We start from the raw sequence: 25,628 nt of genomic DNA on the forward strand, positions 1-25,628 counted from the left end.
TGGAGATAAACGTGCAAACCAATTGACGGGTGATCGATACTAGATAGATTCTCGGTGCACAATCTGTAACGCACGGTTTTCTGCGTGTACACGTGGCAGTCACCTCACAAACCATCAGTAGTGTTTGCTTACACCCGGATTTGTGCTAAACCCCTCTTCTCCCGGCACTTTTCCAAATCCACGCTGCTGTTACTTGATTTATATTTTCCTTCCATTCATCGATTGATCAATAACTTGTGAAGAAAACTAAAGCATGAGCAAGCCGAGCTGAGCCAGCAGAACAATTTTGTCAGTGCGCCTGTACAGTGGTTATTACGGCTCTGAGCTGCAGGCAGCATGGCAGCCTCCGTAAAGAGCATTTGTGTAACATAGAAGGAATTTAGTCAATTTTTTGCAGATCTTGATCTTCATAAGCCTTATTTTTGACTGTCAGAGGCTTGGAAACCACACGTAAATCCTCATTCCGTCATTCACTGAAAAAACTGTAAGTACCTTTCCTACTAGAAGAGATAAGTTGTGGATCTACACGTATGTACAAATACACTGGTGTTGTGATATTTATATATCGATTTATTTATTTAAAGTGGTGCTTCACCAAAAATCTCATTTATAACTGACATTCTTACAGAGCTTTGACCGTTATCAGTTGATATTACTGTCGACGATTGTTGATTTAAACATTGATAAGTTTTCATAAGTAAAAACAAAATGAATAGCAGGAAAGCTGACTTTAATTTTTAGGTCGTTTTGGGATTATTTTGTACATTAAAGGGGCTCTGAAGAGACAGGCTTAAAACAGTCAAAAGTCTCACATTGGCATTAATGCAATAAAAGACATCTCCAGTGCCTCTCTCAAGCCCCACACATTCAGTGTGTAAAGCAGGTTTCATGTTAAACAATGTATAATGACTTTATCTACATAGCACTTTATTAAGGGTTTACAAAGTGCCCAGACAGACAGTGCCAAAGCAGAATACCCAGATGTCAATATAAGATAAAGATAAAACAAGAAGACAGTTAATGCAAAAGTGGAAAATGTCAATATTGGTCAAGTCACCGCTATTATACAGCAGAATTAAAGCAATAACCGCTACAGGCTTTCCAGAAGACAAATAACATTGGCGAATTCACTTAACAAGTTTAATATTGCATTTCAGACCCTCCAATATTACATCAAATAAAAATTTACCAGACTAAATTAAGTATTAGAGTGAATAACATACAGCATTATATATAAGTTAGCTTGACAAACTTAAAAGTTACAGTTATAACAACATACTTGACTAATTTATATTATTAAGTTTACTTCCCTGCAAAATTATAGATGTAAAACCAACAAATTCAAAGATTCTCTATGAGCAGCATCTTGGTGACAGCAGAAGCATCAGGCTCAGGGAGGGCAGTTATCTGCAGAGAGAATAATATGTCGGAGAGAAACTTACAACAAACAAGAGATCATAAACACTGGACAGGTTGATGGGATCAGTAACCACAGACTCATTCAAATATGTGCAGCTCTAGAGCCATAAATACCTGCAGAGAGGTACAGGAAGACATGACAAATCACAAACTACACATACAGTTAATAACGCAAAATAGAGCATACAAATGCATGGTGGAAATGACAAGAACCACTGAAAACTCGAGTATAAACATGCGAAAACAGCCATGTGGACAGGATAGCCAGGGTAAAGCATAATGGTTACATTAAAGAAGAGATAAGATCTAACATCACATAAAATCAAATCTATAAAAATGGGTTCTACGAAGTGATTTAAAAGAAGACACTGATTTTATGGACAGTACATCCTCAGGCAGACATCACTGCAGTTGTTTAACTCTCTGCAGACCCACTGAAAACACTCTGAACTCTTTTCACAGGTTGAGTCATCATCCTTGTGCTTTGTAAACTGAACTTGATGGGTGAAATCGATGACCTGCTTCCCTCAGATGTGGCTACTAAGCCTTGAACCACTTTTAGTTGGGAGCCTAAACAATTCGTAACCAGAGCTGTTTTCACATAATTCTGCTGTTTTAAGGGGCATATTACCAGCAGTGTATAGCCCATAAACAAATAAAAACAAGAAAAGCACCCAGAGAGCAGTACTCCACCAAGGCTGCTCAGTCGTTGTATGATTTCCGACAGATAAGTCCGCAGCGGTCGATTTGTAGTAGGATCGCAATCGTGTGATACTCAGCAGGCAGCTGATGTAGTGTTCACTTGTTGTCATAGTAACAGTGAGGCCGTGCCGCTATCTCACAGTGATACAGAAATGTTTAACAAGTCCGTGGATCCACACTATAAGCCGCATCACTGCCAAAATCGAATCAATTGGTCCTTGTATCATTTCTGACCTTCCCTGAAAATTTCATCCAAATCTGTTAGTCCATTTTTGAGTAATGTTGCACACAGACAGATTAACAGAAGGAAAAACGTACACTGATCGTCACATAGCGCCGCCGCATTCCTTGACGGAGTAATAAATGTAACCTGTCAGGTGTGATACCTTAACAAATGCAGCCATTTGAATGCATACTAGTAAATATTGCCATGACTACCAGCTTTTCCGCTGTGGTATCAAGTAACATATAACGAAGGATTAAAACAGGTTTTATGTTGCAAAAAAGTCCATGTATTGAAACTTCTGCCCACCTGACCTTTCCTTTCACAGGTGTGCGTCCTACATGCTGACAAAGAAGCTTCCTCCGGTGCACAGTTTTCTGTTGCTGGTCTCCAGACACGTCGGCCACCTCGCCAGGCAGCAGTACGATGTTATTGTGGTGGGTGGAGGTCATGCAGGGACCGAGGCGGCGGCGGCAGCAGCCAGAGTGGGAGCTGAGACACTCCTGGTCACACAGAAAATACACACAATTGGTGAGAGAAAGGGCTCAGTTAAAGGGATAGTTCACTCAAACAAATTAAGAGATCGGTGATCCTGCAGTAAAGAATTTGATTGAAAAGCGTTTTCTGCTAAATATGCTTTATTCTGACCTGCTCCTCCTCCTGTAACGTCCCTCCAGGCGTTCTGTCCTGCAATCCATCTCTGGGAGGAGTAGGAAAAGGCCAGCTCGTGAAGGAGATAGACGCTCTGGATGGGCTGTGTGGTCGAGCTGGAGACTACGCTGGGATTCACTTCTCCATCCTGAATCGGAGAAAAGGCCCCGCTGTGTGGGGTCCGAGAGCCCAGCTGGACCGGCAGCGGTACCGTGAATTCATTCAGGTATCACAGACAGACATGGAAAAAAGCTGTACAGAAGATTTCCTTTCTGTGAATGAATTAAAACGTGTTTGATTGTGTGTTTATGTGCCGTTTGTCGTTCAGTCTGAGCTGCTGTCCACTCCCAGGCTGACGGTGTCAGAGGGCTCAGTGGAGGAGCTGCTGGTGACAGAACCAAACCCAGAGGAGCCTGGAAAGCACAGAGTCACCGGGATACGTTTGGGTGAGCAGCAACTGACGGGTAGCTTACAGGATAAGTGAAATATTGCAGTTGACAGCTAATGTGTCTTTAGTAGTTAATCAGACAGTTTAGTATTACATCAACCAGTAAGAGATTTAATCAGCACAGGGGTTGTATTATACACTGAATTTATATTGTGGTCGATAGATTAAATGTGGCGAAGTAATAATGAATAAAACACTGGCTGCCTGACAATCACCGTTTTATTTTGTGTTAACTTTCTGTATTAGTTTATGCTATTTTTTTCCTCATTTTTACCATCAGTTTTATCATCAAATATCTGTGCATTTTGTCATATTTTTGTCCATATACCTGTATAGTTTTTCTTCTAATGCAGCGGGGTCAAACATGCGGCCCGTGGGCCGAAAGCGGCCCTCCAGAGGGTCCAATCCGGCCTGCGGAACGACTTTGTCAAGTGTAAAAATTACAGAAGGCATTAACTGCAATTTGTAAAACTATAAATTAAACATATTCCTACACTATGACAAGTTGTTTTGATCATAAAATAAAATACTAGATTACTCATTGTTCTTTTGTCATTTTGTCTCATTTTTGTAAGTTTTTGTCTTGTTTTTGTTGTTTTCTTGTCTGACTTTTGTCGCTTGTCTCATGTTTTTGTCGTTTTCGTTGTTTTGTGTTTCCTTTTGGTCTCACTTGTGTTTTTTGTCTCATTTTTGTCATTTAGTGTTTGGCTTTATTCATTGTTTTATGTATTGTTTTTGTCTCGTTTGTGGATTTTTTTTGTCGCTTTGTAACTTTTTTGTCTAAAAACAATGCAGACAAGACATGCTATAGATATTGTACTACTTACATTTTTAATTGATTTCCATGCTTGTCCTTCTATCTGTCCTGCGTGAACACAGCCTGCAGTTCAGTTGAAAAGTCGACTTCCCAGCTGTGCTGAGGAGGAGAGAATTTTTAGTTTTTAACAGAATCTAGTTAATGTAACCAGCTAATTTTTTGGCAATTTTTAAATTGAGACTTGTAGAATAAAGGGATTTTAGTGAAATATCATACTTTTAAGTTTAGATTTGGTGAACATTCTTGCAGCTTTCACAATTTCGGGCTAAAAAGACACTAAAGAAAAAGAAAAGATAACGTGCCTTTTTAGGGTTTTAGAGTTCAGAGGATCAAGAAAGGTTTCAGTTTCTAATATATGAGCAAACTACTAAAATGCACTTCCAGCATTGTAACATTTATAATTACAGAAAAAGCCATTCGTTAATCAGCTTCTGATTCTTTTTTTATTTCTTCCAACCCCAGCAAACTGCGACCACTCCATCTCTGCCAGCTCAGTGGTTCTAACCACCGGTACTTTCTTATCCGGCTCCCTCTTCATGGGCCAAACCTCGTCCCCTGGGGGTCGGATTGGAGATGCTCCATCGAGTGCTGGACTGTCCCATACGCTGAGGGAGAGGCTGAGGCTAAAGATAGGCAGGCTGAGGACTGGTACCCCTCCCAGGATTGTGAAGGATTCAGTGGACCTTTCCTTGACTCAGCTTCACCCCCCTGACAGTCATCCGACTCCGTTCAGCTTCCTTAACACCCGCACATATTGCAAGGTAAAGTTAATGTGTCTCAAGGTACTTCTTTCATTGCCTGCTCTATAAAAGCTTTTTTCAGAACTAGCGAGTATGGTTTCCAGTGAATGCATGTCTTATTTTGGAATTATAACACTTTATAGCCTGAAGAGCAGCTGCCTTGCTACCTGACCTACACTACGCCTGGCGTCGAGAGAGTGGTGAGGGAGAGCCTTCATCTCAACTGTCACATACAGCAAGACACCAAGGGGCCCAGGTACGCACACATAGCAACATAGGCAACACAGATGCTCGACTTTGTGCTGAAAGGAGTAACTGTGTTCTTGTCTCTCACAGGTACTGCCCCTCCATCGAGTCGCGAGTCCTGCGCTTTCCAGGCCGGAAGCACCAGGTGTGGCTGGAACCCGAGGGGGTGACCTCTGACCTTTTGTATCCACAGGGTCTGTCCATGACCATGCCACCCGATACGCAGCTCCGTCTCATCAGAGAAATCCCTGGCATGCACAAAGCGGAGATCCACACACCTGGTACACTGCTGCCTGAACCCTGTCTGCTCTGCATAGCAACAGGAGGTTTACAGCACATCAGGGAACAGCAGCTGCAGTTCACTCAGTCCTTTTCTGATGTGTATTGAAATTACCTGCTTGTCTCTAGTCAAATAAATGTCACAGTGGATGTTTTTTCTTCTTTCCCAGGTTATGGAGTACAGTATGACTTTGTGTGTCCGACTCAGCTGAGCCCTGCGCTCCAGGTGAAAAGCACTCAGGGTCTGTTTCTGGCCGGTCAGATTAACGGAACGACGGGGTACGAGGAGGCTGCTGCACAGGTAGCTGCTTTTTCTCTCCTCTGGGCCTCATACAATTATCACGGCTCATCAAACTCCATCTGGATAGTCCTTCTGCTCTCTATCACAGTGGCTCTCTATCACAGTCTTTCCGCTCACAACATCCCAGTGCAAAAACATCACTCATAAACTGTCTGCAGCTCATTTGTTACAATCAAATGTTTCTCTCCACGTGCACCGGTAGATTAACTGTATGCTGGACAGCAGTTTAATGCTTTGCAGTGTCTAAATATTTTACTATATGATTATGATAAGCCCCACAGCTAAACAAGCAGGCATTTGTTTTGTGAAATCATAAACTTAACAGGGCTTTATCAAGGGGTTAAATTAAAAGTTTCTGTGTCTCAACCACACTCAAAGTCAATTCTAGGGTGAATTATATAGCTAGTACAGGGGATTTTATGAAAAAAATATTTCCTATTCTGTTTAATTTTGTTATATATTTTTTTCGACAACCATCTTGCAGTCAGGTTGAGAACCACTGTTCTAACACATAAATGGATACATACATAGCAAACCACAAATATACACACCTACAGTTAGCTGAATTTTGGCTAATTTACCTAATTACCGACTTGTAATTCAAGGCCAGCATTTGGGATTTGTTTAAAAATGGTATTGGCTCTATTATAGCTAATGGTTATTTTCCCAGGCTAAATAAGCAATCAATCAATCAATCAATCAAAATAACTTAATTGAAATGACAGGCCTGTTTAGTGTGATTATCAGCTGTAGCAGGTGATGTTACCTATGAGGCAATTGTTTTTCTTCCAGTATGTGACCTTATACATATATATAATGTTAAACCTTACATATGCCCACAAATCAGCACAAACTCCTGCCTTAATAAGGAGGATATACACAAGACCTTTCTTTTATGCCCTTTAACAAAGTATTACCACAAAATTCACAACCAAGCTGGCTGAAAACCAGCTCAAAGAAAACTTCACAGAAAAAAATCTGACAGAAAAGCTCAATGGCATGTCAAAGAATGAGGGTGACCCTGGCAGGAGGCTATACTGATTTAAAATAAAAGTTGTAACTTATTATTAACTGTAATGTGGTTACTGAATTTACGAACAGTTATGTGATAATGACAAATTAAATGTGACTACAGTAATGCGTTATAGCCAACACTGCTGCCTATCAATTTAAAAAATTACAAATACAACATCCTCAGCAATTAACGAGTTGGTACTGAGTTTATTGCATTAAATTTTAGGTTTATGGAGTAGCTGTATTTTCTAGCAGTAATACAATAGGCAACATGTTCTCGTATAGCTAGAACTACTAGCTAACCTGAAGATGAGGAAGGTTAATGTCAGATCTAGTTTGTTATTATTGGTGTATCACTGGTGTAACAAAGCATGGCAGCACCATGGTCATACCATATTACACTGAAGCAGATCTACATGTGTACAGAAAACAGTAAACTGTTTTGTGTCTGAGCAGGGTTTGTGGGCGGGGACCAACGCTGCCCGCTGGGCGCTCTCCGTGCCTCCAGTAGCACTGTCTCGAACAGAGAGCTACATTGGGGTTCTCATAGACGATCTGGTGAGTCGAGGCGTCACTGAGCCTTATCGCATGTTCACCAGCCGGGCTGAGTTTCGAACCTCTCTGAGGCCGGACAACGCTGACCTCCGCCTCAGTCTGAAAGGTTGGTACGGTGTCAGTGGCAACAACATAAACCATTTCTAATGTGGATGTACTGACTGACTGTAAATCCATTTCTTTCTGTGACGTTCACAGACGCCTATCCGGATTTAAAAGCTCTGGAGTCATGACTCTCCTTTCTCCTCTCATGCTATTTTTCCTCTGTCAGGGTGGAAGGAGGCGGGCTGTGTGTCTTCACTGCGCTACCAGGAGGCTTTAAGAGTGAAGAACAGCCTCCAGGATGCATTGGCATCCCTTCGGGCTCTCGGTATGTCCACCACCAACTGGAGAAAAAAGCTGCCCGGCATCCATATTAGTGAGACCAAGAGCAGCATACTAACGTGAGTGACAAATATTTGGATTCACAGCTGAATATTTCAAACTTTACATGTCAGGACACAGCTGATAGAATTTCTCTGGCTTCTTTTTCAGTGGTATGGATGTGCTGCAGTACAAAGACGTGACCTTTGAAATGTTGGCAAATGTCTTCCCAGAGCACCTTTCATCTTACATGGAATTCTCACAAAGACTCAAGATAGAAGGTAAAACGTGACAAACTCAGAGTCACAGACGTCTCTTATAGTTGGAATATTTGACCCTGCTTTGCCTCAAAATGTTGCTTTGATGTTCTGGCATTTTAAGATACTATAACATAGGTAACTCTTTCTCAGTAGGACATTTCTCCTTTCTGTCATGCAGCTGTTTACAAGCCTCACTGTGACGCAAACAAGAAAGAGATTGAGAGAATTCAGAGGGAGGAGAACATGTCTCTGCCACAGGACATCGATTATCTTTCTTTGCCAGTGTCACTGTCTCAGGAAGTCAGAGAGATTCTGGACCGAGTTCGGCCAAGCACTGTGAGTCTAAACGTTCAGAGTATTTGCTGATCATTTTTGTCATTTTTCCATCTGAAAATATGGGAAAAAAATGGTCATTTTGTCTACCAGAAACAAATGAATATGCAGTTAATCCTCTGCTTTGTCCTCCAGCTGGGCGCTGCTACTCGTCTGGAAGGTATAACTCCTGCTGCCATAGTGAATCTCCTCAACTATGTCAACTTCAATGGAAAAAGGGAGAAAATAATGCACAGAAACCAAACAGACCAAAGAGACGATAGAGAAGAGGAGCTGTGTGCAAGAAATGCATCTTTACCTCAGTAATATAATGACTAAAACAGCCTTGTAAAAATGTTTGTATTTATAAAATGAATCTAAAATGAACAAAAGAATAAATTAAGCTATTTTAGGATGCTGCTTAAATTGGACGACTTTTTATATTGTAAAAAAGTTCAGACAAAATAAAAACTCAGTACATCAATTTCAGTTCATTCATATAAAACTTTTCCTCAGATAAGCAAGTCCTCAAAAAAATTCCTCATTGCTCACTGCTACCTCTTCTGCTACCTAATGAAGAATTCTAATCCTGTTAGCAACATGACTGTGAACAGCATTAAACTCCATGTGACCTTGTCAGTGTCGCTGCCGTTAATAACAACACGGCCATCCAGCTCAGCAGCACCTCTAGTGAAGAAGCCAAATGGAAACTTCCAGTGAGGTTGAGGCAGACTCCTGGGGGGTTCTGGGTAAACTGTAGCGTCAGCAAACGTAACTGTGGTGGTCAGAGCAAGAGAGGATGACAAAGGACACTGAAAGAAAGACAGGAGAGTATTTGGACATTTTTTCAGAGGTAAAACAATGAAAGGAAGACTTGTTTTAAGTTTTCTGCAGAAGGACAGAACATCTGTACCTGGACATTTTGACACTGGAAATAGTATTTAGCTCCCAGGATGTAACTCTGTGGGAGGTCAAGTAAACCCTGGCGAGCCCACAGCAATTGGATAGAGAGAGAGTGGGGGAGGACGCAGCCTGATTCACATGTTTCCTGAGAGAGGGAACAAAATATATGCAAAGTTCACCACCACTTCAACTACCAATGACATCTTTTATATCCAAAGAAATCTGGATGTTACTGCTAAACCAAAAACAGATACAAGGGACTTTTTTAATGTAATGGTGCCAAGTCCTTCTGTGCACACTCACACAGCAGTTACTATGTGAAATACAACTCTCAAAGGTATTACACTTTCTTTACTTTATATTCCGTTTTCATTATGTTGTACCTGCAGGCTGACAGGGCACTCCTGAGTGATGACTCTCGTCCACTGCGGCTGGGAGCCTGAGTTCATGGCGATCACATCAGGAGTAGCGAGTCCCTGTAAGATCCCATAAATCTGTGAACGCAGCTCTGAGCAGTCTCTAGCTGCAGAACTAGACCGCACATGGGGAGAAAGGAATGAAAGAGAGCCACGTGTAAGAGAGAATAGAACTCATGTTTGCATTTTAATCTTGAATACTGGGACTGACTTTCAACAACTCCAACACTCTTTTTTAACTTAAATTAGCTAAAACTAGAGGTGATGAAGCCAGAATAAAACAGTGCAGGCTCACCTGAATGTGCAGCCAGCGATGGTGTTGTATGTAAAGAGGACTGGTGCTCGTCTGTTTGGATCAGAGGAACATTCCCCACCTTGTGACACCCCCAGTGATGTCAACTGACTCACTGTTAAGGAATCATGACGTTGACTGACTCAAAGCTTGCAGTATAAATTAATATCTAACCCCTCAAGGAGAAATGTGCAGAATTGATAGCGAGGATACAGGCTTCACTTGGTCATCGAAACGGCCAATGAGAGGAGATCCTGCAAGAAGACCGACTGCAGCCGTTAGTCCTCCTGGAGTCAGGCTCGGTGAATCCAGCTGCAAGAGACGAATAAGATGAATCTTGATATTTAAACTTTAAAATAGTCTATTTAATTTCTAAGACAGAATCTTCAGCTTTAACAGTCTACCTGAAATTGAACAGTGTGTGTTTGCAGCAACATCTGATTGGGATCCACATCAGCCAAGGCGACATTCACTGTTGCATATGTAAGTTCACCTCTGCCGGTGTAGCCTATGACAAACTCCACCTGCAGGAATATCAGAAAAAGCACAGTTCAGTTTGATGTTTCATCATGAACTTCAATATGTCATTTGTGTGGCTGCTCACCTTTTTCACTGTGTTTTTACAGGAGTTGTTTTGTTGTCTTGGTACAGGCCAATCAGACAGCGGCGTCACTGGGATCTGAAACCAGAATTAGTAAAGTGTTGGTATAAAACATTTATACTTAAATGCACATCTTGCACCGTAACCTTTTTGTAAAGCTCTACACTCCAGAAATAAGTAATAATCAACAAAAGGCTATACTTGTTAGGTGACAACACCTAACAGGTAATTTTTTGCTGCAAACAGATTTTATACTACAGATACAGTATGAGATGCTTTTTAAGCACCTTTACTTTAGGACGTGCTGGAGAAAACCTTGACTGCTAGTGCTGACGGCTGATTTGTAGGTTGATTGAACTGTTATGATGGCATATGAACTGCAAAATGAAGATGTTTCTCTTAATGTCATGCATGGTTTTGTGCTGCATTTACAATCAGTAACTTACCAGAAAATCTGACACTGGCTCCAACTCCCCTATGGGAATCTGTAACAAAAAAAGTCGATGTTAAACTGTCTGCTGTGAGACTCTCACCAGTAATCATGTACTTAAAAGCATCAAGTGGATTTACTGACCTTGATCAGCCTCAGGTCAGAGAAGTAGGAGCGGGCGCTCAGATTTGGATCTGTGGTGCATGACTGAGGAGTCACTTTGCGGGTACAAGACAGAGACACAGACCTCAAGAACTCTACAGGCAGAGGAAGACAGAACATATTGAGAGAAATAGCTATAGCAGTTAATGCAGTTGTAATATACATGTATAGACGCGTGTTAGGTACATGAAAAAAGGGCTGCAAAGAGAAGACTATACTGGCTGTTTATAAAATCTGTAACAGAAAATGCACTTAAAAATGCCCGTAAATCCACTCTAAACATGCCTGTCATTTGGGAGGCAGCAGATATCAATGTAAAACTACACTGTTAATTTTTAAAAGTGTACTTAAAGAGCAACATGAGGTAAAATGAGGAAATCCCTTGTACAAAACTTTAATCAGATGGCAAGACTGCATTTGGAGAAATTTTGCCACCCTGTGATAATTAGCATTTAACTTAGTAGTGAACTCACTTGCAGGGTTGCGGTTGACACAGAACGCAGCAGCTGCAGCTCCTGCAGATGGCTGACGGAGGAGACCCCGCACAGAGGAGTTGGAGAAATATGTCTGGATGACATCATCAACCTAGAAAAAATAAACATAAATAATATATAAATAAAAATGCATTTATTTAATACAGTAGATACCATTTTGGGCAGGAATCTCTGAGCAACATATATCCGTTTACCCTATAAAAATGTCTGCTGTGGCTGGTGCTTGTAGGCTCTGGTAGTGTGAAGTGGTACGAATCCCCTAAAGCTGGATACTGAAGTACAGCTGGGAGAGGCTGGGGTGCTTTTTCTGTAGTGAGGTAGAAAAATGCAGATTTTTAGACGTATTATTGGGGGGATAGTTACGTGTTCAACTGCTGTCAGTACCCATGATTGCTGAAATAATTGAAAGCTTAATTATACTATGTTTTCATATTAATATGTTCACATTATATCTATTTACCTTCAGGCCGGACACAAAACAAAGAGTCCGTCACAGTGATAAGAGATGACTCCACATTGGCTCTGAACATAAGCCATTTCTCAATGCAAACTCCTGATCTGTAAAACAAAAAGGTTTAAGAACTTTTTAATACTAAAAACAATAGCACTTTATGTGCTATAGTATTAGAACATGCACAGATGACTTACATGGCTTTTTGAGGACATCCAGTGAAGACAGTACTCAAATTAGCAACATCGCAATCAGCTGTGTCACAACAGCAGCCAATGTCACAAAAACCAGGCGTCAAATCACAAAGACAAGCTGGAAATCAACAGAAAGAATTGTGTTAGTTGTGATTCGATGGCTTAAAAAAATCTTGTGCTATATTACAGGTGTTTATTATAATTACTGTAGTTACTACTAACCCTTATCAAAAAAAGGAACTGAAAAACCTGACTAGCTACAGTACATCCATTAGTCAATACTGATAACATGTTTTTTATAAACATTAGTTAATAAGTGTAATTTTATGTACAGAGTCAGTGTAGTTTTCCCTTATGTCAGGAATTTACTGTTTAAGGCAAATGTCAAAGCACAACAGAGGACAGAAAAACAACAGAAACCCTGAGGATACATGGTTTGATAGGTTCCCTCTGAGACATGCAATAGTTTTTATGGACAAAGAAACTTTAAGCACTGTTGCTTGTGTTCTCAAAAGGTACCTAGAAACTGATTATTGCATGTAGAGGCCATAAATCTACAAAAACTAACCTGGAATAGAAGTTTTCTTATTATAGAGCTGCGACCAATGATTATTTCCATTGCTGTTTAATATGTGAATTATTTTTTTCATTGATCAATTACTTGCTTGGTCTGACAGGTTTTCATTAAAAAAAAAAAAACAAAACTGAAAAATAGTCTTTAATTTGTAGGTCATAATGAAACTTTTCTGTACATTAAAGAGGCACTAAAGAGACAGATTTAAAAACTTTTAAAAGTAGTACAACTAACAATTATTTTCAGAGTTAATTAATCTGTTGATAATTTTATCGGTTGATTAGTTGTTTTTCTATAAAATGTCAGAAAATAGGAAAAATGTTTATCAGTGTTTCCCAAAATGCCTTGTTTTGTCCACAATCCAAAGATATTCAGTTTACTGTCACAGAGGAGTATAGAGATGAGAAGATATTCAAATTTCAGGAGCTGGAATCAGAGAATTTCTTAAAAAAAAAAAAAAAAATCCCTCAAACATCAATTATTCTAAAACTAGCTGACAATCATTTAATAGTTGACAACTAATAGAATAATAATTGCAGCTCTATTGTATAAACAGTGACAGCCAGGTTTATGGGTGATTGGGTAATCCAAATTTAAACAAGGGTAAGAGGCTGTCATGGCCCAACAAAAATAAGACTGCTGCAGGATGGAGACAAGAAGCAGCTCAACTTAGATTTTCAGTTCAACAGGCTGGTGGAAGTTACCCTGTGGAGTCACGGTAGGCTGGACGGTGGGTGCAGACGGAGCCTCCGTGTCCACAGTGGGCTCTTCAGACACTGACAGCGTCGGGGTCACCGTGGAGTTCTCAGTGGAATTCCATGTAACTTCCTCCGTGGAATTCACTGTGGGATCCAGAGCAACTTCCTCCGTGGAGTTCGGGTCCTCCATCCCGCCCGGAGAAGGGGTGGCTGGGCTGGAAGGCTCCCCATTAGTTGGGGTGGAACTGACGGTGGAAGTGAGTCCGGAGTCTGTGGCTGCGTGGGCCAAACGTCCACACAAGACGATAAATATGTGAAGTGAACGAAACCAACGGCGGGAATTCATTTCGTCAACAGAGACATGCTGCGCTGAACTCGCCAGGTGTAGCTAATTAGCCAGCTACTTATTTAATCATGTTAGCTTGACCGTTAACTTGAAGTCTTTTTCTTACGTCGCTCGGTTAAAAAAACGTCAGACACTTGAACACATACGACAAAATATAACTATGCTTAAATAACTATAAGTACTAATAGAAGTTATTTCGAAAACGTTTACCAAGGAAGCACTTAGCTACATGCTAACAGTCACTACGTCGTCTGGTGAGCAAGCTTCTTGTTGCCAAGGAAGTTGTCATGGAGACATCCGCTTGGATAGCACTGCCGTAAAACACGTAAAAGAGAGGAAACGCAGTTTCGCCCACAACTTACTACAATTATTACTATCAACCAGCAAGGTTCTATTAAGTAAACAAATATTACAGATTGCGCAGCAGGAAAAATAACTGCAACAATTAAACATGGCAAAACTACAAAAGGGGGAAATTCAGTAAGTTAGATAGATTAGATTTGTTCTCATATTCAGTATATTTTGGACTTTTGAATACAATCTTCATTATTACAAGTAGGCGACCATTTGTAAAAATTTAATCAGAGGAAGTAAGCATTTCCATTTTTGCTCTATGTTTATAACTTGTTTCAATTCAAATACTGATCTATTGATAAACCAACTTAAGTATTTAATTTCTCTCAATATGATAATGTGATACTTTTACTACTTGAATGTAAAATCTGGAACAATATGTCTTGATGGAAGGAAAAAACTGATTTAGATGCACATCAACTAAGACCATGGTAGCAGCAGCATAAAACTCAAGAAAAGGGAAAAGTTGACTTTTATGTTTCATCATGAACCGAAAGAAGTGTGTCATTTACATGGTTGCTCAGCTTTTGTCACAAGCTGCTGGCTTGGTGCAGTGACTGGGATCTGAAAGCAGAGAGCAAGCCCATGTGATTAGGTTGGGAGTAGATCAAATCCCATTTTACCATGAGATTTCAATGAAACAGAATATTACTGTTTGTACAAGCAGAGAAACACCCTTGCTGGTGCTTTTATCTACTCCATCAGGCTCCTTATATAACATTTAAACAATGAAAAAATAATAGGCAACTTTTGGGATAAATGAGTTCCTGTCTAGTGACTTATCTGGAGGCCAGCATCAATACTGACTCTGCCACTGTCCTTTTAAAAATCTAGTGAATTTAAAGAAATGCTTTTTAGTGCCGACCAGTCAGGCAGTGGAAAATAACACTCTTTGATTTCTTGCTGTTTTTCTTGATTACATACTTTATGTACCTGAGTGATCTTGACAAGTTTAGCAGCATTTTGTAAACCTGCAGCTGTTGAAGAAATTTAACCCTTCAAAGTTTGCTGTAGTGGGGGTGTTTATTAGTATTCTGGTATACGGTGAGTTTACCGACACTGTAGGAGTCTGCAAAGATCAGCCGACTCAGAACATTTGAAGAGTACACATTTTTTAGACGTAGTCAGAGGGTGGGTCAAAGGGTAGGAAGGGGACTATATGTAAATACCATGGTGAATAGTGGTTAGCTTGCATATAGCTGCTAATCAATGACAGACAGTCAGAGAACAAAGAGCAAAAGGAGACTGAAACAAGATTGAATCAAGGATTTTGAATCACAACGAGTAATGGAATGAAGGAGTGACACTAGAAGATATCTGGAGCAAAAGATGTTCTTCTTCACAGCGCATGCAGTGCCAGTTAGAAGTGCACAAAATGTTAACATTTTCATTTGCATTCTTAGGTTTTACTGTTACCCATCGATCTATTGAATCTTGTCTTCTTTTTCTATTTTGATAACTGTTCTCAGAATTATCAAACTTTATGTTCACAAACTTAAGAGAAAAAATATAAATGTTCATGAGTGTACATTTGTATATGCTATTTTAGAGCTCCGAACCTGAAACTATTTTATGTGACATACCATAACTTTGATTTAAATCTTAAAACTGACTGATCTTATGTTGGGAAAAATGGGTTGCGTGTATTAAAATTGAACAGCCCAATTTAATTTTGAGTCTAAAAATTTAAAGACAATGTAATGGCCACGCCCTAATGTTCATAAAGATGTTCATGTTTCCGTTTATTTTATTGTATTTTGTTTTACTTTCTGGATGGGAAATGGTCTGTGACGTGTGACATGTGAATTGTACCCATCACAAAAAATCTTATAAAATTGAAAAATAAAGAATTAAAAAACAAAAACAGACTGATCTTTTTAAAATTTCTTAAAATGCTTTTAAAGTAACAAACATCCACAGTTTCATGGAGGGATTGTACAAACATAGTACACAATGCACGGTAACGATAATAAACAACAACAAAAAACAGGAATCTAAAATCGCTCCATTACAAACTATTCATCTTGATTTCTAGACATCGAGACTTTCCCATTGGATTAAATGGCGTCATCTTTTAAACAAAATGTTCCCAGTTCATAATGTAGGTTTCCTGCCAAATATTTGAAACTTCAACTGTAGCTCAATGCATTCTCAGGCTTTACAAAGCTCCTCTAAGGGCTACAGAAAACATTACACAACTGCTGTCACATGCTGAGGTCTGTGGACACATGAAGTAAACTGACCTTTACAATGGTTGGACTAACCCTTTATAAGTAAGCAAACATTGAAAACTGGATTTTAAAAGGAAAACAACAAAGTTACTTCTAGTACTACCAGTTTTAAAAGGCAAGTCAAGACAAGGCAAGTTTATTTGTGTAGCACCCTTCATGTCCAAGACAACTGAAAGTGCTTTACATGAAACATTAAGAGCGTTACAGTGAGGTGCAGATAGTTAAACGATATTGTGCAAATTTCATGAATAAGCGCATGAGAAAAGAAATATTTTTAACTTGGATTTAAAAGTGTCTGCATTTGGTGAAAGTTTAATCTCCACTGGTAGTTTGTTCCACTTGTTTGCAGCATAACAGCTAAATGCTGCTTCTCCAAGTTTAGTCCGGACTCTGGCCTGGACCAGCTGACCTGAATCCTTGGATCTAAGAGCCCTGCTAGGTTTGTATTCTCTGAACATGTCACAGATGTATTCTGGGCCTAAACTGTTCTGGGAACTAGTAGGTATATGCCAATAATATGTCCTTTTTAAAAAAATCACCATTATTTAGAACAAGCAGGCAAACACTTTGAAGCCAGTTTTGAATGGATCATCTAAAGGTCTGACAACAGCAGTAGGCTGTATTTGTACAATCCAGTGCCAGTGCTAGCAATAGTTCTGGTGATAGTGTCACACTCTCAACAGCGTGGCAGATTTCATTCTTGCAATGATTAGTTTACAAAATCCCAGCGTGACCTGCATGTCGGTGAGGTTCACAGCCTGCAGGGCAAACAGTGTATTAAAGGTGAAGGACAGTGACCCACAGGCCAACACCGTTTCAGTACCACACTGCATCTGTGCAGATTTTACATCTGTGACTGAAAGAATGAAAGCATGGCCCGATCTCAGGTTTATTCACTATTACTCTCTGTTTTAAAGTTTAATGGCTCCATGCTGTTGTTTTATTAATGCATCTCATTGGACTGCTGTTTCTTTTCCAGAAATACATACCTGCTCTGGTGGAGCTGCACAGCTTAAAACTAGGACAAACAGCTGTGGATGTTCTGGAAAGCTTCCACATGCGAACGTGTGGAACTGCACAGATTTCACTCATTGCAGGTTGAGACATGCTTCTCATTTCAGACTGTAAGATCAACAAACATACGAGAAACCATTCTGTCTTTTAGCTACCAAACTATTTGTTAGAATCCTTAACTGAATAATACGGAAAGGGTTGAGTTTATATTTAGGGATATTTAGGTTTAGAAGATGATAACATTAAGAGCATATGTGTTACAAATGAAATAACCACACTATTACAGAATTGCTCCAGATGCTATAGAAATTGAACTCATCAGCTGTAGAACGATGTTTCACCATGCTGAATGTATCTTCCGACTATTTTCTCCGCCATATGCTGTTTTTGAGCCGTGTTGTTTATTTTATTGCTCAGGGTATTTTTATTTTGCTGTCCGTCTCTTTCATCATCTCCTCTCTGCTCTGTGTAAACACAGTTTACCTGAAAAGTCCCTAAATTTTTGTCCCATGATTGTTGATTGTAGCTCTGTCAGTGACTTATTGTTTACATTGCTTTAACCATGACATTTTCTGCATTTTATAGTTTTGAACTTAACATGAATCTGTCCTTTGGTAAATGTCTCTGGAGGTTCAGCTTGTTTTCATTGCAAATATTGTTTCTGTGCGGGGCAGGATATTGACTGTGGAAATCCGGGAATGTATAGTTTAAACAGTTCCTTCTGGCTGAAAAGACAGAGCATGAACACATGAATGCACACTTTCCAGAAAACTGTCCAGCTGCACATCGACACACAACATGTTTCTGCTGTAAAAACTGAAATGAGAAAAGCAAACCTCTTTCAGGCTCTCCTATTACTGCAGTTTGGTCGCATTTTGTTGACTTTGGAAAGATGACAGTCCAAAGCTGTTGTTTTTTTGGTTGGTGAAGGACGTCCACACACCTCACAAATGCAGTCACATTTATTTAAAATTGTTTTTTATTTTTCACTCACTACAACACAACTGTTGTTTGCTTTGGTAAATGAGAAAGAGTGAAGTAACACAACATAAAGCAATTTTGGTATTAAAGTAAATATTCAATCCATCTCTTATGCATTCTCAGTGTGATTACATTTCACTTCTCTGTGGGTTGCAGGGCTCCACCCTCCCATTTCCCTTCCTTAAATACAGGGGAAGCAGTTGGGATAACATTGTGAGCGAAGGGGGAATTCCTACGTAACTGGGAATGTTACGTAAGGGCACTTTCTCTTTGTCTGCCTGTGTAAGTTCCTGTGATTGCAGACAGATAAGAACCTGGTACAAGCACTCAGGTTACAAAGATAGAAAAGGAAGAGAAGAACACTGAAGCACTTAGACTTTAGCTGGGACTTCAGGAAGGATTGCTTCTGGGAGAGTCTAGTGAGAGATTCTTGCTGTTGGACTCAGATGTTGGAGAGGTCTTACGCTGGAAGCCACGAGTAATCAAAACCAAAGGACTCCTGGATCTACAGATAACCACTGGAAGAGATAATGACAGAGAAAAAACTACACACAGTGACTGTGCACTTCACAGTCAAGCAGGAAGGGATTTGTGCACAGCTGGAATTTATCGTTTACAGAAGCAATTCAGTTGTGAATGTTTGACGAAGTCAGCTGAGGACAGGAGCTCAGTAAGAAGCACCATACTGGTCTTGCTTGAGCCATTTGACAGTCAGATTTTGGCTTCTGGTTCTTGATTTGTTCGAGTGAACTTTTGGCAGTTTCAGTCATGTCTAAGCAGGGAGAGATGACCTACAGCGAGGCCATTGAGAAGGCTGGCTCCTCCATCATGCGCTTCCCTCTCATCCCTGTCAGAGGAGTTCCTCTCATGAATCTCATCGCCAACAACTTTGACGCTGTCTGGGCTTTCCGGCCTGATCCATCGGACCTCCTCATTGCCACCTACCCTAAAGCAGGTACCCATGCTGCCGCTAAATCGGTTTAGAAACAATCTTTCTTTTTATTTTTATCAAAAATCTAATATTAACACTTCAGAGGAAAGTAACTCAGTACATTTAGAAAATTAATTGTACTTGCATGTTGACATTTTCTGCTTGCACTTATCTTTTTGAAGAAACAGGTTTGGTTACTTTGCAGATCATTTGTTTCATTCATTTATTGCGTTTACTTTTCATTTAAAAGCTCAGGGAACACACCTTGGGACAGCCCTCATTTCATTTACATACAATAGACAGCAATAAAAGAGGTGCACATGGCTATATGAGATAGCAACAGAATTTAACAACATTAAAATTAGTTGGAATTAACAATGAGACGAATAAGTAACTATAATCCATAAATGTAATACATAATGGCACATGGTATTTTTAAGGAATTTAAAATATTTTTACTTAAAGTTTTTGTACTTTTTGAAGCATATTTTGTCTTCAGTTCAGAACTTAAAATTTAAATATTTATTCATTCATTCAACCTTTATCCTAATGGAGGCCTCATTTACAATGTACAGCTACAAATTCAAGATAAACAACTCTATATATAAACCAAGTAAAAGAAGAGCAGCTGGAAGTAAAGGGAGGCAAAATTAGTCACCTCAGCTGCCCTAAGAATAAAAATGTGTCAAGCTTAAGATTGTTCTGCAGGAGATTGTCGGTAGACAGTGTGTAAAGCTAGCTACTTGTGCTTCTTCCTCTACTAAAAGATACAGCGCTTTTCCAGAAAATAAAGCAAAAGAGAACATCTAACATTCTAACATCACTATGTTAGAAAATGTAGAAAAAATATTTTAAAAATCCCAAAACACTGGACTGATCTTCTAATAACAGTTTGATGAGATGTGTTACGACCCAGCTGTCTACAGTCAGCTGGGTCTAAGAAAAAACTAGGTGTTATTGGTGAAGTAAAGCAATTTATTTCTTACTATTACGACTAAATTGTGTAAAGAATGAGGAGTTGCGTTTGTCTCAGTTTGGTGACACTCGAGGAATCCTGTGTATTCACTTGGGTATCTGTGTTTTTTGGGACCATTATAGGGACCACATGGACCCAGGAGATAGTTGACCTGCTTCTTCACAATGGAGATGCTGAGGCCTGCAGACGAGCCCCGACTCCCATCCGCAGTCCCTTCCTCGAGATCACCTCCCCACCACCCATCCCCTCAGGTCTGGATTTCTGTCTCTGGACCTTGTACTTAAGTTTAGATTACGTTCTGAGCTGTCCTTCACTTACAAGTAGACTGTGTGCTCTACAAGCTTGTGCAATAACCCTTTAAGATGCATTCTTCACCCGTATCTTATCATATTAGGACCCACAAATGCAGTTCCTGAAGGAATGTTTTGACAATGGTCAAAGCAAAAATGGCCATGGTAATGCATATTTTTCAATTACATACATTGCAATTATCAATTTTGGGAAACTTGGGGCAGAAAAATATCACTTGTGGCCCTGAATGGTCTTTTAGAGGGTGTTTAGTTAGTTAGGTGCGAAAGTTGTCTTTCTGCAGTTCATGTATGGTTGCTTTATAAGACCTATTCTGCTAGAAATGTTATGATACTGAATGAAAACAGCTAAATTATGTTCTTGATGACATAGATGAGAGGATTAGTACCATCCTACTGTCTATAGCCTAAATGTGTAGCTATAGCTAAAGGTCAGTTAGATTATCATGGCTTTGTTTGGCTTGGCTTAGCTTAGCATAAGAAACACTGTAAACTCTATTCAAAGGAAACACAAATTACTAGCACTTCTAACACTTAGAAATGATCAATTCTGGAAGGAAACATCAAATGTGGACTTTTACAGTCTTTCAGAGGCTAATTAGTTAGCAAGTCACTGGTTGTAAGATCATGTCTAATGCAGGATAAGAATGGTACCAAGCTTCTTATCTAACCTATCCAGAAAAGAGCAATCATTAACAAAACAAGGAAACAAAAACAAGCTCCTTCTACCTGTTAAACTGAGTGGTAGAGGTGTTCTCCTTGAGGTTAGGGACTTTGCACTTTCCTGAAAATGAAGTGAAAGACAAGAACCACTGTGACTTTTGATGCGGCAAACACACTTTGCACCAAATTATCTTTGGTCTGAAGTGATGGACTTTTAGTTGTAAAGTTTAAAATTAACTACAACTGATGCCCCAAAAAGACTTTAGAAGTTTGTTCTCTTTATCTTGTTTGAATGCAAATAGTTTAGGTTAGTTGAATATTATGAAGCAACTTTTGGATTGTTATCCATCATTACATGGGCTTTGTAACTTAGAATCAGAGTTACCATAGAATATATAAGTTTGTACTCCTTCTTTTGCATGTCTCAGGTCTCGATCTGCTGAGGACAATGGATCCCCCAAGAATTATCAAGACACATCTTCCCTTTCAGCTGGTACCTCTTGGATTTTGGGAAAACAAATGCAAGGTAAAACTTGCTGTCTGACAGATTTTAGTGAGGAAAGGAAAGATCCTGCTGTCTATTTTGTTGGTTATTGCACATATAATGCATGTAATTGGAATAAGAGGTTATTGTCGTTCACCAGCTGCCAATGGAGTGACCTCTTCTCTGTATTGTTGTTATAAGTCTCCTTTTTATGTCCCTTCTGATCATGTGTGAAGACAATCTACGTGGCACGCAATGCCAAAGACAACCTGGTGAGCTACTACTACTTTGATCTCATGAATAATACCCAGCCTGAACCAGGGCCCTTTGATGGCTACATCACCAAGTTCATGCAAGGAGAGTGTAAGTAGATTCAGTTACATATCTGTGCTTCTTCTTAACACTTCTGAATCACAAACACATGCCTAACTACTAATCCAGCACCTTTGGACACCCGGGGGCTTTTGTGAACCTGTATAAAATTTCCATATGTACTTGTGGATGGTAACTGCTGGAATCCTATACTTCAGGTTACCTAATATTTATTAATTTTTTTTTCCCATGGGAACTTTGTCATGCCTCAGTGGCTGTGATTAGATTAGCAGCACCCTGCACAGCTGCAGAGTGCAATAAAGGCAATTCAGAAGAAAATGGTCTGCTACGAGGATCTACAAAAACTGAAGGTTCACGATTCCTCTATTGGTGTCCAGACCAGCTGCTACTTTAATGCATCAGAAGCATTTTTTTTCCTTGTTTTGTATAGCTGACAACCTCTCTGGTGCACATGGACACAATGAAACTGTTAAATTTACCACATTTGTTTTCTATTGGTTTTGTGGCTTTATTAAAGGTCAATGAGTAATTTGGCAATACTTAATAGATAAGTTAAGAGCTCGAAAAGGAAAAATAGCTATTCAGCTAGCCTGACCAGCACTAATGACACGTGTGCAACTGGCAGGCTTGCATTGTAGACAGCCACAAATTTAGGCAATTTCATGCTTTCCACGTTCATACAGTACTAACCCAGAAAACATAAAATGCAGTTTTAAAATCATGATTTCATTTATTAAAGGTAAAATGCTGTCCAGCCCCACCTACTGTATGAGAAAAATAATTGCCCTCTTAGCTACCAGTCTATCAAAGGACCTAATTCATTTGTTCAACTTCTCAAACTTCCTGGCAAATTTAAAGCCTCATTAAAAAAAGCAAGTGTGATGCTGGAGTAGGATAAACATCCGCCAAAGGGATTGTTCACAGTGTGGAAATCCAATGGTTAATGACTTCCACAAGTAAAGATCAGAAAGTGGAAGCCATGTATTCTAACATTTTCCTCACAGCTGCATGAATGACTCCTGCTGTGTCTCTACAGTGTCATGGGGCTCCTGGTATGATCATGTGAAAGGTTACTGGGAAGAGAGAGAGAAGAAGAACATCCTTTACGTCTTCTACGAGGATATGAAAGAGGTACAGAGAACATATGAGCCCAGTTCTACCAAAGCATTTTGCAAAATTGATATTATTAAAGAGTTAAGACCAAATATTTGACTTCTCCTTTCCCCTAACAGCAAAAACAAGCCATGGAATCATAAATATAACAACAAATGTAACAACTGCTAGTGATATGTGTCCACTGTTCATCTGATTGATTAGAAAATACAGATTTTCATCATGGAACAATCAGACCTTTTGGCGAAAAAACCCCCAGAATCCCTTCTTTCTACAAACAGCAGCAACATAACTTTTCTGTGCAGGATAAAACGATCTGATTCTGCTGGCAAAATACTATATATGCAAAAATAGATTTTTAAAATCTCTTTCTGCCTTTGAAGCATTGAAAACAAACAGACCGTTTTTTTAAAAAAAAAAAAAAAAAGAAGAAGCCTTGAAACATATTAATTGTAAAAATTCAATCACTTGTACATAATTTATGTATCAGTATTTCTGGTAGTTGTCTTCTTAGTTATAAGATAATGACATAATGTGTTGTTATAGCTGTTTGAACATGTGTTTTCCACTACCAGAATCCTCGGCGTGAAGTGGTGCGCATCATGAAGTACCTGGACCTGTCAGTCTCTGATGAGGTCATCAGCCGGATTGTGGAGCTCACGTCCTTCAAGAAAATGAAGGAGAATCCGATGGCCAACTACTCTTGTGTCCCGTCGCCTGTTTTTGATCAAACCATCTCAGCCTTCATGAGAAAAGGTGCATCAATCAGCTCTCAGTCTTGTACAAAATTAACATATTGATCTGCAGAATTGCAAACATGCAGTCTCAAAGCTCCAGGTTTTGGATTTAGGACGAGTGTTCTGCAATGGGAGGATAAAAGTTAAAGCAAGAAGCAGCATATCTAAGTTCAGTTCTGAGCACCGGAGCAAAGGGGACATAGTTTTTAGGGAAATTATTACAAAATCAGAACATAAAATGAGGACATAACATTCTCAAATTGAAAAATTCCTGAATCTCAGGCACAGAAGGATGAGGGCTGACAACATTCTGTCCATAAATTAATGTGACACAGTTAAATCAACCTCTTTCTCAGCATAGACAGTACAAGCTTCTTACAGCCAGGAGCCACTATTCTGTTCCATAAGGACTTGTGTGGTACAATGTCGCCCCCTACAGTTTTCTGGACATATTGCCTTCCAGTTTTTCATAGAATAGGAGAGCTTAATGCTTAAAATAACTGGTTACTAATCAATAATTTATTAATCAGAAACTAATTTGATAATGTCGTGTTGATTTTTTTGAGCAAAAATGCCTCAAATTTGTTGTGGCAGCTTTTCAAATGTGAAGATTTACTGTTTTCCATAAATGTCAGGGTTGTAATTTGGGTTTTATATTATTTTCAATCAAGAAAAAGTAATTTGAAGATTTCACATAGGAACTAGCTATGGCTATTTGGCACTGTTCTCTTAACCAAGCAAACAAATCAATCCTTTAACAAGGAAAATAACAAACAAATAAACTGATATTTGCACCTCTGATGTTCAGCAATAGAAGCTTTAGGAAAAGGTTTTTTAAGAACTGACTTCTTAGATACAGCATGATCTGTGTAGCTTTTGATCTACTTCTCTTATGGTACTGCTGTCTCTTCTGCCTTTTTTTTTCCTGTACAGGTGAAGTAGGTGATTGGAAAAACCATTTCACATCCGAGCAATCGAAGATGTTTGATGAAGATTATGAGAAGCAAATGAAGGGGTTCAACATCCCCTTCAGGACCCTCATCTAGTGGATTTTGGGTGTTTCCAAATTCATTCTGCAAACCAAAGACCGATGAACGGACACTGTGCAGCACTCAAGCAGCACAAAGCCTGTCAGAAAGTTTGCCATGAGCTAAAAACCGAAACAAACGATGAGTAAAATGGAAACGGTTTGACTCGTTCTTCAAGTATGGGAGGTAAATACTGTAATCACTGCACCTCGTGATTTATCTATAAAGAGGAAATTATCCAAACGTCTGTGTGAAGGATCAATAAAAATGTGCTTCACAATACGAGGTAATGAGTTTTTAATCATCACTTTATTGCAGCTTGTCACGTAAACAATATATAAGACCAAAAGTGTTGTGACTGAGTGGACATGCCCATTTTGTATCATGAGACCTCCAACAGAGTCCGCTGACTGCATGGTGACTATGGAGAGCGCTGGCAGCTGGAGGCTGGTTTTTCTGCCCATATGAAGTCATTTTGCAACCCTACACCACACTGTACAGAGCCCAGCTAAAGCAGGGAGGCTGCGCGAGACACGAGCAACAAAGACTAGAATCAAAGTAAAGAGCTGGAAAGTCAATCATAT

General features: G+C 39.5%; 3 protein-coding genes across 4 annotated transcripts; 2 read left to right on the forward strand and 1 right to left on the reverse strand.

The window, feature by feature from the left end:
- Positions 1-281: 281 nt before the first annotated feature.
- On the forward strand, positions 282-8,756 carry mto1 (mitochondrial tRNA translation optimization 1). The gene is made up of 13 exons (XM_023270555.3): positions 282-484; positions 2,673-2,875; positions 3,022-3,221; positions 3,324-3,441; positions 4,723-5,021; positions 5,144-5,256; positions 5,337-5,527; positions 5,696-5,826; positions 7,297-7,501; positions 7,667-7,838; positions 7,930-8,039; positions 8,197-8,354; positions 8,487-8,756. The coding sequence occupies exons 2-13, from the start codon at positions 2,686-2,688 to the stop codon at positions 8,655-8,657; spliced, it is 2,058 nt and encodes a 685-aa protein (XP_023126323.2). The 5' UTR covers positions 282-484; positions 2,673-2,685; the 3' UTR covers positions 8,658-8,756.
- LOC111568764 (tectonic-3) lies at positions 6,521-14,174 on the reverse strand. Of its 2 annotated transcripts, none has more exons than XM_055004470.1 (14): positions 13,552-14,174; positions 12,277-12,391; positions 12,089-12,186; positions 11,823-11,935; positions 11,608-11,719; positions 11,117-11,229; positions 10,989-11,027; positions 10,546-10,620; positions 10,346-10,465; positions 10,155-10,253; positions 9,945-10,048; positions 9,617-9,764; positions 9,244-9,378; positions 6,521-9,105 (listed from the first exon to the last, which is right to left on the reverse strand). In XM_055004470.1, the coding sequence occupies exons 1-14, from the start codon at positions 13,889-13,891 to the stop codon at positions 8,947-8,949; spliced, it is 1,770 nt and encodes a 589-aa protein (XP_054860445.1). In that variant the 5' UTR covers positions 13,892-14,174; the 3' UTR covers positions 6,521-8,946. The 2 variants fall into 2 exon arrangements, with proteins under 2 accessions (XP_054860445.1, XP_023126335.2); XM_023270567.3 differs by having other exon boundaries at positions 6,521-9,142; positions 13,552-14,173.
- A 4,518-nt stretch (positions 14,175-18,692) lies between these two features.
- On the forward strand, positions 18,693-25,329 carry sult1st6 (sulfotransferase family 1, cytosolic sulfotransferase 6). Its single transcript, XM_023270508.3, has 7 exons — positions 18,693-19,426; positions 20,501-20,629; positions 21,778-21,875; positions 22,070-22,196; positions 23,203-23,297; positions 23,855-24,035; positions 24,950-25,329. Exons 1-7 carry the CDS (start codon positions 19,240-19,242, stop codon positions 25,060-25,062), a joined length of 930 nt encoding a protein of 309 aa, XP_023126276.2. The 5' UTR covers positions 18,693-19,239; the 3' UTR covers positions 25,063-25,329.
- Positions 25,330-25,628: the final 299 nt, after the last annotated feature.

The sequence above is a fragment of the Amphiprion ocellaris genome, chromosome 18, assembly GCF_022539595.1.
Source record: "Amphiprion ocellaris isolate individual 3 ecotype Okinawa chromosome 18, ASM2253959v1, whole genome shotgun sequence".
Classification (NCBI taxonomy): Eukaryota; Metazoa; Chordata; class Actinopteri; family Pomacentridae; genus Amphiprion; species Amphiprion ocellaris.

Excerpts from the sequence above, each read along its gene's own strand:
- mto1 (XM_023270555.3), top strand. The coding sequence starts at position 2,686 with ATGCTGACAAAGAAGCTTCCTCCGGTGCACAGTTTTCTGTTGCTGGTC. Across the intron at positions 3,222-3,323 it reads GGTACCGTGAATTCATTCAG|TCTGAGCTGCTGTCCACTCC; the intron begins GTATCACAGACA and ends TTTGTCGTTCAG. Across the intron at positions 5,022-5,143 it reads ACACCCGCACATATTGCAAG|CCTGAAGAGCAGCTGCCTTG; the intron begins GTAAAGTTAATG and ends AACACTTTATAG.
- LOC111568764 (XM_023270567.3), bottom strand. The coding sequence starts at position 13,891 with ATGAATTCCCGCCGTTGGTTTCGTTCACTTCACATATTTATCGTCTTG. Across the intron at positions 10,466-10,545 it reads GTAAAAACACAGTGAAAAAG|GTGGAGTTTGTCATAGGCTA; the intron begins GTGAGCAGCCAC and ends ATATTCCTGCAG. Across the intron at positions 9,765-9,944 it reads ATCGCTGGCTGCACATTCAG|TTCTGCAGCTAGAGACTGCT; the intron begins GTGAGCCTGCAC and ends TGTGCGGTCTAG.
- sult1st6 (XM_023270508.3), top strand. The coding sequence starts at position 19,240 with ATGTCTAAGCAGGGAGAGATGACCTACAGCGAGGCCATTGAGAAGGCT. Across the intron at positions 20,630-21,777 it reads CCCACCACCCATCCCCTCAG|GTCTCGATCTGCTGAGGACA; the intron begins GTCTGGATTTCT and ends TGCATGTCTCAG. Across the intron at positions 23,298-23,854 it reads TCTACGAGGATATGAAAGAG|AATCCTCGGCGTGAAGTGGT; the intron begins GTACAGAGAACA and ends TTCCACTACCAG.